We start from the raw sequence: 15,519 nt of genomic DNA on the forward strand, positions 1-15,519 counted from the left end.
CCAAATCTGGTAATTCTTCCCCCCATGTGCCATTTTGGGTATCTTTGAAGCCAGCCAATGCAATTTACCCCATCAAGTCATATATTTTTGAAAACTAGACAGCCCAGGGTATTCCAAGTGCTAGTATTTTAACCATTTCCAAGCACTAATTCTACCATCAGCCTTTGTCAAACTTTATGGTAGTCTTTTTTTTTGCATTTGTTTTTTCACACACATTTTACTTTAGGTATGAATAAACAGGTTCTGGTATATGTCACTATCATAAAACACCCCAATATGTGTTTAGCAACATCTCCTGAGTACAGCGATACCTCACATGAATGATTTTGCCTGGCTGTTTGGGGGCAAAAGGGCCACATTTGGGGCATGCGCATTTTCAATGTTGAACTTTGGCATTTGGGGATCCACTGCCCATGCCCTATTTGGTACATCTTTGAGCCGGGCCATTTCAGTATGCCCAATAAAGCCATATATTTTTGACAAACTAGACACCCCAGGGTATTTCAAATGCTAGTATTTTAACTCTTTCCATGCACCATATCTACCACCAGTCTTTGTCAAACTTTGTGGTAGTCATTTTTTTGCATTTGTTTTTTCACACACATTTTACTTCAGGTATGAATTAAAAAGTTCTCGTATATGTCACTATCACAAAACACCCCAATATGTGTTCAGCAACATCTGAGCGCGGTGATACCCCACATGAATGATATTGCCTGGCTGTTTGGGGGCAAAAGGGCCACATTTGGGGCATGCACATTTTTCAATGTTGAACTTTGGCATTTGGGGATCCACTGCCCATGCCCTATTTGGTACATCTTTGAGCCGGGCCATTTCAGTGTGCCCAACAAAACCATATATTTTTGAAAACTAGACACCCCAGGGTATTTTAAATGCTGGTATTTTAACTCTTTGCATGCACACATTTTACCACCAGCATTTTTTCAAAGTTTGCAGTAGTATTTTTGTGTGTGTATTTTTCCCACACACACCTACTTTATGTATGAATTTACAGCTCCTGGTATATGCCGCTGTCACACGACACCCCAATATGTGTTCAGCAACATCTCCTGAGTACAGTGATACCCCACATGCATGGGTTTGTCATTTTTGGGGGGAACTAAAAGGCCACATTTGGTACGTGTGCATTTTTCTAATTGGAAATTAGATGTGTGGCCATCCTTCCCCCCCGGGATAATTGGGACATTGTTGAATCCGGCCAATTCAATTTACCCCATCAAATCATACATTTTTTTAAAAGTAGACACCCCATGGGCACTTAATATGCCAGTATTTTAACTCTTTCCATGCGAGAATTGTTGTAAGCTAATGTGCTAATTTTAGGACTTGCTCACAAAAATATATTTTTTATATATATTTTCATTTTTTTTTGCCTTTTTTAAAACATTTTTAACATTTTTTTTCAACTTGAAGGTTCCCCTGATAGTGACATCAGAGGGAAATTATTTTTACATTTTACTGGTTTTTTACTATTTTTTTTCTAATGATTATTAATTTTATTTTATTTTTAATTAATTTTTTTCTAATCACACTGTGATTAGAAAGCTGGGCTCCATTGACTTGCATGGTTGAATGCAGTACCTGTATTCAACCTGCAAGTGGAGCCAGGGTTCTCTAGAGGGTCAGGAGACCGTCTAGCGAACTTTTTCGTCTTTATTATTTTTTTTCCCGGGCCGCCGCCATCTTGCTGATGGCGAAGATCACCGGCAGCTGCGGCTGTGACCGCTCTCCGGAGCGGTCACAGTCCATCAAGAGTTAAGTGTTTGGTGTCGCTGGATGCCTCCTGATCGAGGCATTCCAGCGACACCATTTAAGTTTAGGAGGTGATTGTTGATCGCCTACTAAACACTTTTAAAACGGGCGTTCGCCGCCATACATTGTATGGCGGATGTTGACGCCCCGGGGAGGGGCCAGACATGGCCCCTGATTCCGATCATGGCGTTGCTGAATGCTTCGAGGTCGAGGCATTACAGCAACGCCGTTTGGGTAAAAAAAATCGATCACGGATCGATTTTTTTTTTACCCGTTTTAACAAATGACGGTCCTGGCACGTCATTTGTCGTTAACGACATGTTTTTCCGTGACGTGCCCGGACCGGCAATTGTCATCAAGGGGTTAATAAAAGCTATGATTGAGAAAAATATATATTTTTTTTATTTCCTTTTATTTGCCAACCTGCCCCCCCAGTTATGCACATCTGCCCCCAGGGTTGCCACTCTGCCCCCAGAAATGCCTTATACCCCCTATTTGCCACTCTGCCCCATGATGTGCCTTTTAACCCTCTATATGCCACTCTGCCTCCAGAAATGTCTTATACCCTCCTATATGCCACTCTGCCCCATGATATGCCTTTTAATCCCCTATATGCCAGAGTAGCAAATAGGGGGTTAAAAGGCATATCATGGGGCAGAGTGGCATATAGGGGGTTAAAAGGCATTTCTGGAGGTATATATATATATATATATATATATATATAACTGCTAACAGCAATCACACTCCTATCAAGCCAAGGCACCCAGTACATGCTGGAACCTGGGGATGATAGGAGTCAGAGTACAGCCTCCCTATGCCATGCTACCACCATCACCCCCCTTACACATCCATACTAACACACACTCATTCACAAACATTTAAATACTCATTCATTCCATTAATCACACATACTTCACACATTAATCACAAAAAACCCTCCCCCACCCACTTACCTGAGCTGCAGATCTCTCACTCGAAGACTTCTGCAGGGGCCCGGCTGTGCGAGCAACTTCTCTGGCCCCGTCCCCAGAGGAAAGAGGGGGGAAGGCAGAGTTATGTGACACTCTTCTAGCTTCCAGTTACCAAAGCCCGGTAAGCAGCATGGCCCCAGCGGACATTTTGAGGTCTGATTAGAAGACGACCTCGATTAGAAGACGAGGGGTATTTTTCAGAGCATTTGCTCTGAAAAAAAACTTGTCTTATAATCGAGCAAATACGGTATATATTTATATATATATATATATATATATATATATATATATATAGGCGCAAAATGTGAAATCATGTATTTCCAATCTTTTGCCTAATGTCGATCTGGTGTATGTTCCTATTGTTTTGCAAAGAAAGTATTAGTTACAGACAGTTTTAATGTTCATTAATTTTCTTTTGTAGATGTGTTAAACTCGATGAACTATCACCCAGAGAGGGGATGCAAATGATTGTTGAGGAAGCCGAAGAGGATAAGGAAGAAATGCAGACTATAGTAGTAGAGGAGCCTCATGAAAAGTGGGACTGTGAATCTATTCTGAGTAAGTATAATGGTTTACAGGTTTATTCCTGACAGGAAATGCAAACCTTACCATAACAGTACATTATGCTCCCCTATGAGATTTCAGTCTGTGTGCAATATGAAAAACCTTTAATTTAAAGTACTTCCCAAGTACTTTAATATGCGTTATTAAAAAGTGGAACAAATTATTTACCTTAGGGAGAAGTGTCTGTCCCTAGCCTCCACCAGTCCTCTTGAAGCAACCAATAGGTCTCAGGAAAGCATTCTCATTGAAATGAGTTGGAGTGCTTTCTACCAAGAAATTGGAGATGACTAAAGAGGAATATATGGGGTGTCAGGATGTGTGTTCAGCTGTCTTCTATATTAAAGTAATATGGCACCTAGAGTGTCCCTTTAATAGCAATACCATGTAAATGTTCTTAATGCAGCATTCATTTGGGAGTTTCCTATAACAATACACTGTGCGGATATGGCCACAAACTAGCACCAGCCATATTTTTTTTGAAGATCATACACATGAAGAGCTAAAAGACCAAAGGCATTGCCCATCTAACACACGACTTTTACCACCATGGAATCTATCAGGTGTGTAATATATAAATACTCTAGGTATATATATATATATATTTTATATAATACTATAATTGTATAATAACATTTACTGAACAGATATGGTACAGCATTACTCCTATTACTATATACTGAACAAGACATTGACGGTAGTGCAGCATGCCCCTATCACTAAGATAGACATTGATGTGGTAGGCCTCTGCCCCTAAAACAGCCTGCCTGTGCCACCTATTCCCTCCTAACATTCATTACCCTTTCACTTTACTGCGCCCTCTTAACCCTTGCATATTTCACTGGTCCTGGTCAAGCGTCATTGGGGGCTGCGCAGACGTCTATGCGGCCCGACGACCGCCTAACTCAGACCCGGGTAGTTGGCCACTGGGCTGCATAGACATTGTTTGGCTGGCCCACCAAGCACCCCCTGACGAGTGGCACGAGAGGCACCCTTATTTACGCTACCAGAATCTATATATTTATCTGACGTTTGTATAAGTGGTAATACTTTTTTTTTCTTGCAACAGGTACATATTCTAATTTATATAATCACCCCCAAATTATCAAGGATTCACCAAAGGTATAGTAATTTTCATGGCTTTTTCATTTTTACCACACCTGTTTTTATCTTATTAATATAACAGATGCTACTTATAGATATGTTGACATAGAGATGAGCTTGGCCTTCTTGTGTTACAGTTTAAATTTCTATCGCCAGTCACCATGGGTTGCTGCACTCTTACACAGCGTGACAATTGTCACGGGCACGCCTTGTACCCCGGCTGGGTACGCCCGTCGGTTCTGCGATGCTTCCTGCCGGGACTGAGGGGTTAACCTCTTCGAGCGCTATCCGATACCAGCACTACAGGGCTCACAAACTGGTACGGTGACTCTAGTTTCCCGGCACCACATCCCGCCGAGGCGATGCTGAATACAGTGCCGTAGTTGTCCTGACAGGGACAACCAGTGATCCAACGGGCCCCTGAAGCATTAGACGCCACTAATGTTCCAGGGAAGTAACAGACTTTATTGGGAAACACACAGGCTTATATACGGGTTAGGTGATAAAAAGGTCATAAATCAGGACGCATCTTCCCGTCCTGCCCAGACAGTCCGGCACCACACTTAGGCAACCGAGCCCCACAATGTCCGTATACTTTGGTCGTCGGGGTGATCCCGAAGGAGCAGCGCCAATCTCGGGGGTTTCGAGGGGGCACTCAGGGTCCAGGAATATCCGGTCCAAAAAGCGACATGATCGGTCGAAGGGACCCCGAGCGGCAGTAGTTTGAAGCGGACCGCGGGATAGCTGGCGCGTGCCCGATAGCCGCGCCGGCAGTCTGATGCTTCTCTCGCGGCGCTAGCGACCAGGGATCCCCAGTCTCTGCAGGGGTGTCTGGGCTACGAGAGCCGAAGTTTGTGGGCAGGGGACACATGGATGGGGTAGGATGGGAAGGGAAGGGAACGTAGGCAATACACAACACTCTTATGGAAGTGGGATACATCATAAAACAATGGCAACTGCTCAGGCACTGCAACGTTTAACCCCAGATGGTCGTAATAATTGTTATGGATGGCACTTATTAACCCCGTGCCGTCACAAGGGTGAGATTCCACCATGTAAAAGCTAAAAATAAAGTGAATGACGGCGCTTCTGATAAATATTTTGATATATAAAGTGAGTATAAATAGCTGCCAGCACTTAACACTTAACCCCTACGTGACAATAAAACAAACAAAAGAGAGTGCAGCGCTCCGTTTGTAATAACTCTATATTAATAGTGTTATGCAATATTTGAACATATCCGTCCTTACAAAATAACACCCACGTGCATAGTAAATAAATAAAAAAACAAAAAAAAACAGGTATACTTAGATTCAAATCACATGTGATGTCTTCTATGAGACTCTCAGCAGGTTCACATGAAAAATAAAAGAAGCATATAGATAATAGTATAATATTGTTTATACAAGAGATATTAACCCTCCTATAAGATTGGTACTCACAATCTTTTGAGCAACCAAGTTTGCTCAAACTATAGGGCGTCTGTGTAGAAATATCATAGGATCCAATAGTTTCTGGAAAACAGCAGCTTTGTGGTGTTCCACTCAATGTTGTTGTTCCTCAATGAGCATCAGCTCAAGATATACAGGAGGTCAAAATGAAGAGGAGGATTTGAAAGTAAAAATAGCAATTTATTAGTAGTAAAATCTAAAAAACGATATGCTTGCAACAAGCAAACAAAGTTTGTGCTACTTCCAGGTGGGCGTATCGCCAATTTGCATAACGCGTTTCACCCAATCAGGCTTCCTCAGATGCATACCAGTCCCTCCTCTTCATTATCCTTATATGCTCTGCTGCATTAGATCTGCCAGGTGGAGTCCCTTTATGTGCAGCTGATGTTTAAATCCAATAATATTAGAATGCATTATGTATAAAAGTTTGTCCATATTCAGCACCCATATTTAAGTGTCCATAAAAATATCTATAACAATGTCCATATTGCACAAAGAGAATGAATTAAAAACACACTTAACTATAAAGCATTTTAATCATAATAAGTTAGAAATTGGCTCAGAGACCTATCAAACCCATCCATATGGGGCATGTAGTGTTTCTCACATATTAGTAAAATATTTATAAAGGGGGGCGTGGCTTGCCTAGCTGGAAGATGGCTGCTTGATCCCTTAGCTCCGCTGCCTGCTCACTACAATCCGCACCCATCCGGCGATACGGACCAACATGGGCAAACCCAAACGTTCTTCCCAGCACCAGGAACCACCTGAGCCGCGACCGAGCTCGTCGGGGCTCTCGCTCCGCACTTATTTCCAGACTCCTGCGGTCTTAGACACGCAGCCCCCGTCGCCCAACATGGCGTCCTCACCGGCCAGTACCACGCTGTCTGAGGAGCCTTCGCGTTCGCCGCCACCCGCCGGAGCGTCCCCATCGGCTGAGGCATTGCAGGAGTTGTTCCGGTCCCTACCTACTAAGGCCGATTTCAGCAACCTGATCGCGGAGGTCAAGCGCACCTTACATGAAGAGGTTGCGGCCCTCCGCGCGGATATGGCTGGCGTGGAGCGGCGAACTACTCACCTCGAGGATTCGCATACTCGTACCGCGCAACAGGTGTTGGAACTGCAGCGGACGACCTCTCATCTGACCGGCCTGGCGACAGAACTGCGGCGATCGGTAGAGGACCTCGAAAACAGAGGTAGGCGCAACAACGTGCGGGTGCGGGGCCTGCGTGAAACTGACGGTCCTGAAGACCTCCGGGCGCTGCTGCAACGGCTCTTTAACACGGTGTTGGGCCGCGACCTGGACTCCCCCATACGCCTGGATAGAGCGCATCGCGCTTTGCGGCCCCGCGGTAGGCCCACAGATCCACCCAGAGACGTAATTTGTTGTTTTCAGGACTTTACTGTGAAAGAAGAAGTCATGAATACGGCGCGTAATTTGCGCTCACTTACCTTCGAAGGCCAACAATTGGCGCTGTTCCAGGATCTCTCCGCGATCACTTTGCGCAACCGACGACTGCTGCGGCCGCTTACGTCTTTGCTCCGGGACCGGAGCATTCGATACCGCTGGGGGTTCCCCTTCCAGCTCTCTATTCTACATGGAGGCTCCACTTTTCACGTGAAGACACACCGTGATGTAGCGGAGGTGACCCTCGCATTAGGAATACCTCCTCCACACGTTGGCGACTGGGCCCTTGCGGGGTTTTCCTCAGTTCCTGCTTCCCGTGATGTTCCGGCGCGGAGGCGATCCAGGCCGAGACGGGGAGGAGACGTGGATGATGGGAGTCGCTATCCCACGGCGCCTGAGGAGTAACCTGTGACGTACCTGTTCCGACTCGTCTCTATGTAGTTCCCTTGGGGGTGTGAGGGTTTTTTTTTTGTTTTTTTTTTTTGTTTTTTTTTTTTAATCTATATATGTACGCCTTGCACCACATAACTGCATTACACTTGACCTTCCGCTGGGTGGCTACTATATGTACCTGATTATATTTGATAACCAGATGATTTGCTCTGTTGTTCCTATAACCAATATGATTTGTACACATTTGCGGGTTGGTTGCTAAGTTGGAGGGTTTTGTGGACCACCCGAGCATGCTGTACGGCATCGCTCCCTGACCACGTTTTTTTTTTTTTTTTTTTTTTTTATTTATGTACGCCTTGCACTACATCACTGCCTTACACTTGACCCTCCGCTGGGTGACTACTATATGTGCCTGATTATATTTGATAACCAGATGTTTTCTTTATTTGCTCTGTTGTTCCTATGACTATTATGATTTATACACATTTGCGAGTTGGTTGCTAAGTTGGAGGGTTTTGTGGACCACCCGAGCATGCTGTACGGCATCGCTCCCTGACCACGTTTTTTTTTATTTTTTTTATTTTATCTATATATGTACGCCTTGCACTACACTTGACCTTCCGCTGGGTAGCTACTGTATGTACCTGATTATATTTGATACCCTGATGTTTTCTTCATTTGCACTGTTGTTCCTATAACTACTACGATTTGTACGCATTTGCAGGTTGGTTGCTACGTTGGAGGGTTTTGTGGACCACCCGAGCATGCTGTACGGCATCGCTCCCTGACCACGTATTTTTATTTTTTATTTTTTTTTTTATTTTTTTCATTTTATTTATCTATGTACGCCTTGCACTACATAACTGCCTTACACTTGACCTTCCGCTGGGTGACTACTATATGCACCTGATTATATTTGATAACCAGATGTTTTCTTTATTTGCTCTGTTGTTCCTATGACTATTATGATTTGTACACATTTGCGAGTTGGTTGCTAAGTTGGAGGGTTTTGTGGACCACCCAAGCATGCTGTACGGCATTGCTCCCTGACCACGTATTTTTTTATTTATTATTATTATTTTTTTATTTATTTATTTATTTATTTATTTATTTTCATTTTATTTATCTATGTACGCCTTGCACTACATAACTGCCTTACACTTGACCTTCCGCTGGGTGACTACTATATGCACCTGATTATATTTGATAACCAGATGTTTTCTTTATTTGCTCTGTTGTTCCTATGACTATTATGATTTGTACACATTTGCGAGTTGGTTGCTAAGTTGGAGGGTTTTGTGGACCACCCAAGCATGCTGTACGGCATCGCTCCCTGACCACGTTTTTTTTTTTTTTTTTTTCCTTCCCCTCTACCTCCGAGGGGGCCTGACTCCGTCCGCACCTGGTACCCATTTTGGGGTCCCTGCTAGTCTTGCTCCTTACGTTTCGACACCTGTTATCTGTACTACTCCCACATGCGCTTCGCCTCTGGGGAGTTTGGTCCGAATGTTCGATGATATGTTTTGGGCTTTTTTAGTTCTGTTCCGGATGGTTTTGGTTCCTTTCACTGTCTATGTGAGCTATGGCTGCGAAGTACTGCGGAGTTTTTACTTCACGTTTTTCAGTTTTCTGCCTTGCTGCCACGTGCAGTAGCGCTTCCATTTACCCCTTGCAGATCGGTATCCCGTACTTTGAGAGATTGGCTGCAACGCCTTTGCTCTCGCCGATTCCTGCTGTTGAGCGGTACTAGCGCTTGCTTACGTTTTTGTGTTCAGTGTTCCCCCTCTCGTGTTGTGCTCCCCTCCTTCTCCTATTGTGCTCCCTTCCTCCCTCCCCTCTTTTACCTTACCCTCCCCCCCCCCTTTTTTTTTTTTTTCTCTTTTCTTTCTTTCTCTTCTCCCCTCCTCCTCTCTTTTACCCCTGCTTCCCCCCTTGACTTTTCTCTCCTTTCCTCCTCTGACTCCTCGCTATGCCCTCCCCTGCCCCCGCCTTTCGCCAGTCAAACCTTGAGGTTTTGAGTCTCAACGTGAGGGGCCTTAACTCTCCTGAGAAGAGGTCTCGGGTGTTCCGGAGCTTTCGTAACCCCGCCCCTTCTGTGGTTCTCCTACAAGAGACCCATCTTCGCGGGGCGGATGCTCCTTCCCTCCGTCACCCGGCCTACCCGCAGGTATACTGCAGTAACTATTCTGGCTCTAAGTCGCGTGGGACGGCGGTCCTTATTTCCCGCCGGACCCCCTTCCTCCTGTCTGCTTCCCAGATTGACCCTGATGGTAGACACACATTTGTCAAGGGCACGATCCTGGACCAAGTTTTCACGTTCGCTTCTGTGTACCTGCCCAACCAGAGACAATGCTCTACCCTGTCGCACATACTCCGTAAGCTCATGGCCTTTAAGGAGGGCATCCTGTTGGTGGGGGGGGACTTTAATGTGACGCCTGACCCTCGCTTTGACTCTACTTCGCGTGCCGCTGGTGCCCCTCCGTCCCATGTCAAACAGTTTAACTCACTCTTGGGGAAGTATCGCCTGGTTGATTGTTGGCGGGCGTTCCACTCAGGGGAGCGGGACTACACCTGCTATTCTGCCCCGCATCGCACTTATTCTAGGATAGACCTTATCCTTATGGAATACTATCACTTGGGCCTTGCTGAGCAATGCTCTATTGCGGTCTCTACAGTTTCGGATCACTCCCCGGTGACTCTGCGTCTCCGGGCTTGCCTTTATCGGCCCACTGTCACCTCTTGGCGTCTGAATGATTCCCTACTTTCTGAAGCTGCCTTTGTTCAGGAGGTGTCCGACCAATTAGCGTTGTATTTCCGGGATCATGTTGACTCGGAGGTGGCTTTGCCCACGGTGTGGGAAGCTCACAAATGCACCGTTAGGGGCCTATTTATTGGTAAGGCTTCAGCCCGCAAGAAACTTCGAACCCATGAGATCGCGGCCCTCACTCAGAGGATAGCCGTCCTGGAGACGCTTCACAAGCGCTCTTGTGATGAACACACCTACCTGGAGTTGAACGACCTGCGACGTCGTTTAACATCGCTGCTTAACCAGGATATTCAGCGGACGTTCCTCCGTACCCGCTCCCTTTTCTATGAGCACGGTAATAAGAGTGGGCGGCTGCTGGCCCGGGCCATGCGTGCCAAACAGCAGTCGTTGTTCATTAGTAGGATTACAACGTCCGAGGGCCTTACGTCCTGCTTACCCTCTGACATCGCCGACTCCTTCTGTCGATACTATCGTTCACTGTACAACCTTCCCGTCGATACGGAGGGTGCAAGTCGGATGCCTCTCATACGCGCTTACTTGGAGGAACACGTGCGCCGTAAATTAACGGCGGACCAGTCCGCGGCATTGGAGGAGGAGATTGGGGAGGAGGAGGTGTGGGCGGCGGTGAAGTCGATGGCGGCCGGGAAGGCTCCGGGTCCGGATGGCCTCCCCCTCCGCTACTACCGCACGTTTTGGGGGCAGTTAGGGGTTCCTTTCACGAAGCTCCTTAACGCGTTGCGGCTGGGGGAGCTCCTGCACCCCCATTCTCTGATGGCCACAATCACTGTCTTGCCGAAGGAGGGTAAAGATCCGCTGCTCTGCCAAAGTTATAGGCCCATTTCCCTCTTGAACTGCGACTTGAAAATCTTCGCAAAAGTGCTGGCCACTAGGCTGCAGGGGGTGCTGGGCTCTCTGATCCATCCTGACCAGTCGGGCTTCATGACGGGGAGGGAGGGGCGAGATGGGACCTATCGAGCTCTTAACACGATTCACCTGGCTCGCTCGACCGGACAGAAAATTCTCCTCTTGTCTACTGACGCGGAGAAGGCGTTCGATAGGGTCGCTTGGGACTTTATGTTCCAGACCCTATGCGCCATGGGATTCGGGCAGGCCTGGCTCCACTGGATAATGGCGCTGTACTCATCCCCTTCGGCGTGTCTACGACTGAATGGGGCCCTCACGGCCTCTTTCCCCATCCACAATGGGACGCGGCAGGGCTGCCCCCTGTCTCCGCTTCTCTTCGCTGTCTCTCTTGAACCTTTTTTGGAGGCAATCAGGAACAATCCTAGCGTCCGCGGTCTGATCTGTTCTGGCCGCGAGTACAAGGTCTCTGCCTACGCGGATGATTTGTTATTCACGATCTCCCAGCCTGTCGTTTCCCTTCCCCACATCCACGCTGCACTGCGGACCTATGGATCCCTCTCCCATTTTAAGATTAATACCGATAAATCGGAGGTTCTGGACGTGTCTCTGTCGGCGGCTGAATCACGCGCTGTATGCGCTTCATTTCCCTACAGGTGGTGTCCGGACCATCTTAAGTATCTAGGGGTGCAACTTCCCAGGGATCTTGCGTCAATCTACAGGGTGAACTTTCCCCGACTTCTCCAACAGTTACGCGCCGATCTTGCTCGATGGAACTTCCCTCATTTCTCTTGGCACGGGCGAGTCAGCGTGATCAAAATGAATGTCCTCCCGAGAGTCTTGTATCTTTTTCAGACCCTGCCGATTGTCGTCCCAAAGTCTTTTTTCTTGGACTTACGTGCACTAGTGACGCGATATGTTTGGAGGGGCAGTCGTCCTAGGCTCAGTTACATGCTGCTAACGCGCCCGAAAGATAGAGGGGGTCTTTCTCTGCCTGACTTCATTGGCTACTATCGTGCTGCCCATTTATTGCGTTTCCTTGAGTGGAGATTCCGTCCGGCCTCCAAGCTTTGGGTGGCAATGGAACAGTCTGATACGCGTATACCCCTCGGGGGCAGCTTGGGGCTCCGCCCCGAGGCGCTTCAGTCCTCCCTCAGTCTGAACCCCTTTGTGCAGGCGACCTGGGGGGTGTGGCGGAGGCGGTGTGTTAGCGGCGCTCTCTCCTTATTTCCGTCGCCGCTTACTCCACTTGCTGGCAACCCGGACTTTGCCCCGGGTCTGGAGGTCGGTTATCTTCAAACGTTGGGACTGCCCCGTGACGCCACAGTTTCGACCGTCTGGGATGGTGATGCCCCTGTAGCTTTTGACCATGTTAGTCCTTCCATTCAGGGCACCCTGCTACAACGCTTTCGCTACGCCCAGATGGCGAGATATGTGCGGTCTCTCCCAGGCAAACATCATGTTACTCGGCCCCTCACCCCGTTCGAACAGCTTGCTGGCCGGGATCGCCTCCTTAGAGGTGGGATCTCTGCAATTTACCGCCTTCTTCTGGAAGTGGACTCTTTGGTTCCTCCGGCGTTTATGGGGAAGTGGGAGGCTGAGCTTGGTGTGGTGCTTACAGCTCAGGAGTGGGAGAAGATTTGCGTCTTGGCGCACAAATGTTCTATTGCGTCGCGGTACCAAGAAACCGCTTATAAACTGATGTCTCGTTGGTATAGGACTCCGGTTGCTATCAGTAGGGTTATGCCGGGGAGTGATCCGCTTTGTTGGAGGTGTGGGGTGGAGAGGGGCACTTACCTGCACATCTGGTGGAGCTGCTCTCGACTTCAGCCCTATTGGACTGGGATATTTCGCTGTCTGGAGGAGGTGACGGGTGAGTCGCTTCGGCCTTCTCCGGGACTGGGCCTCCTTCTTCACTCGGAGCGCTCCTTGGCGCTGATGAAGCGTTCTGTCCTTCGCCACCTTCTCAATGCGGCTCGCAGCCTCATCCCCCTTTATTGGAAACGTTCTGAGGTTCCCTCGTTGCGCCAATGGGTCACTCGTGTGGAGGATATTCGGGGCTTGGAGGAGATGGTACATCTGGCTTCGGACAGGATGGGGTCGTATACTGCGGTGTGGGCTAGCTGGTTGTCCTTCCAATCTTCTCCCGTTTTGGCCTCCCTGCTTCGTGAGTGATCACCCACTGGGCGTTTGGGTGTCTTTCCCTCCCCTCTGCCATGCTGCTCTCACTTCTTGCTATTGCACTTCTTCCCTCCCGGTGTTTACTGTTCCTTCTCCCCTTGCCGTTCCTTCCCCCCGTCTCCCTTCCCCTCCCCCTTCCTCCCTCATTCTTGTTTGTGTCGGTCTGTTCCTGTTATCGTTTTCATGTGGGTCTCTCACGGAGGCACGCGGCACCTTGCCAACGCGGTCTGACTGACCTTGCCCTCACTCCGCATTGCTTCTCAACCGAGCGCTACTCAGACTTGTGTAAAAATGCTGTGATAGAATATTGCCGCTGCTCTTACGATCTCGACTTTTTGTCTGCCCCATTACCCCACCCTCATTATTATGTCTTTCCCCCTATTGTCTCGATGTATTATGTTTATCCATGTTTTCAAAAATTTTCAATAAAACTTTAATTCACCTAAAATATTTATAAAGATCATGTATAAATACCAATATAAATAGATATACATTACATAATTTAAAACATATAAAACATATATGAGAAATATATATCTAAAACCACATATACATATATATTAATTATAAATTAGTTTCATATTTTATGAGGGAATAATTAATCTAAAAAATTAAATAGATCAAAATCCTGATTCAATCCCATAGGATGTAGTGTTTTCAATACATAGACCCACTTCATCTCAATCTGACCAACTTTTTTAATAAAATTTCCTCCTCTCCAATTTCTCTGGACTACCTGTATACCTATATATTTAAGGTGCTTAGGGTCGCTGTTGTGACATTCTTTAAAGTGTAGAGGTACAGTGTGATTTGTTTGAGCTCCCCTTATTGCTCTGACATGTTCATCGATTCTTTTGTGAAGTGGTCTCACCGTTCTTCCAACATATTGGAGTCCACATGGGCATTCCAATAGATAAATAACATTTTTAGTATGGCATGTTATTACATTTTTTATGTTATATTGTTTGCCTGTTCTACAACTCTTGAACACTTTAATTGCTGACCTGTTCATACAGTTTGTCCCTTGACATGAGGTGCATTGTCCACATTTATAAAACCCTGTATTATTATGTATAAATCCATTATCCTTATGTTGAGATTTAATAAAACTAGAAGCTAAACTTAAACTCAAATTTGGAGCCCCCCTATAAATCACTTTAGGGGTTTCAGGGAGGATTTGTTTCAGGTCATCATCCTTTAAAAGTATAGACCAATGACGTTTAACAATTTTTTTTAACTCGTGATGGCATTTATCATAATTGAAAATTAAAGGTATCGTATTATCTAGGGCTGCAACTAACGATTATTTTCATAATCGATTAGTTGGCCGATTATTTTTTCGATTAATCGATTAATCGGATAAAAAAAATGAATGTAAATTTTTCATTTATTTAAAATAATTTAATAAACAAATGATGGTAAATACAAACAGCAGAATAAAAAAAAACTTTGATAAAATACATTTCTTGTCTTTATTTCCCAACCAGCCCCCCCCAATTTATGCACATTTGAGCCCAGGCTTGCCACGCTGCCCCCCACATATGCCACTCCACGCTGCCTCCCACATATGCCACTCCACGCTGCCCCCCACATATGCCACTCCACGCTGCCCCCCACATATGCCACTCCACGCTGCCCCCCACATATGCCACTCCACGCTGCCTCCCACATATTCCACTCCACGCTGCCTCCCACATATACCACTCCACGCTGCTTCCCACATATACCACTCCACGCTGCCTCCCACATATGCCATTCCACGCTGCCTCCCACATATGCCATTCCACGCTGCCTCCCACATATGTCACTCCACGCTGCCTCCCACATATACCATTCCATGCTGCCTCCCACATATGCCATTCCACGCTGCCTCCCACATATGCCACTCCACGCTGCCTCCCACATATGCCACTCCACGCTGCCTCCCACATATGCCACTCCACGCTGCCTCCCACATATACCACGCTGCCTCCCATATATACCACTCCACGCTGCCTCCCACATATGCCACTCCACGCTGCCTCCCACATATACCATTCCACGCTGCCT

The 15,519-nt window shown here is 46.8% G+C and overlaps 1 protein-coding gene across 1 annotated transcript in view; it reads left to right on the plus strand.

Moving 5' to 3' along the window:
* LOC149271373 (protein LTV1 homolog) overlaps window positions 1–15,519 on the plus strand; it is a gene marked incomplete at its 5' end in the record, with an annotated part of 43,103 nt that overhangs the window by 13,579 nt on the left and 14,005 nt on the right. Inside the window, 2 exons of the mRNA XM_089507501.1 lie at window positions 3,166–3,302; window positions 4,375–4,427. Of these exons, the coding sequence (XP_089363627.1) occupies window positions 3,166–3,302; window positions 4,375–4,427 (190 nt within the window). The remainder of the gene's footprint in view (window positions 1–3,165; window positions 3,303–4,374; window positions 4,428–15,519) is intronic.

Source organism: Sceloporus occidentalis, unplaced genomic scaffold, assembly GCF_023333645.1.
Source record: "Sceloporus occidentalis isolate IW3139 unplaced genomic scaffold, rSceOcc1.0.p SCAF_528, whole genome shotgun sequence".
NCBI classification, from domain to species: Eukaryota; Metazoa; Chordata; class Lepidosauria; order Squamata; family Phrynosomatidae; genus Sceloporus; species Sceloporus occidentalis.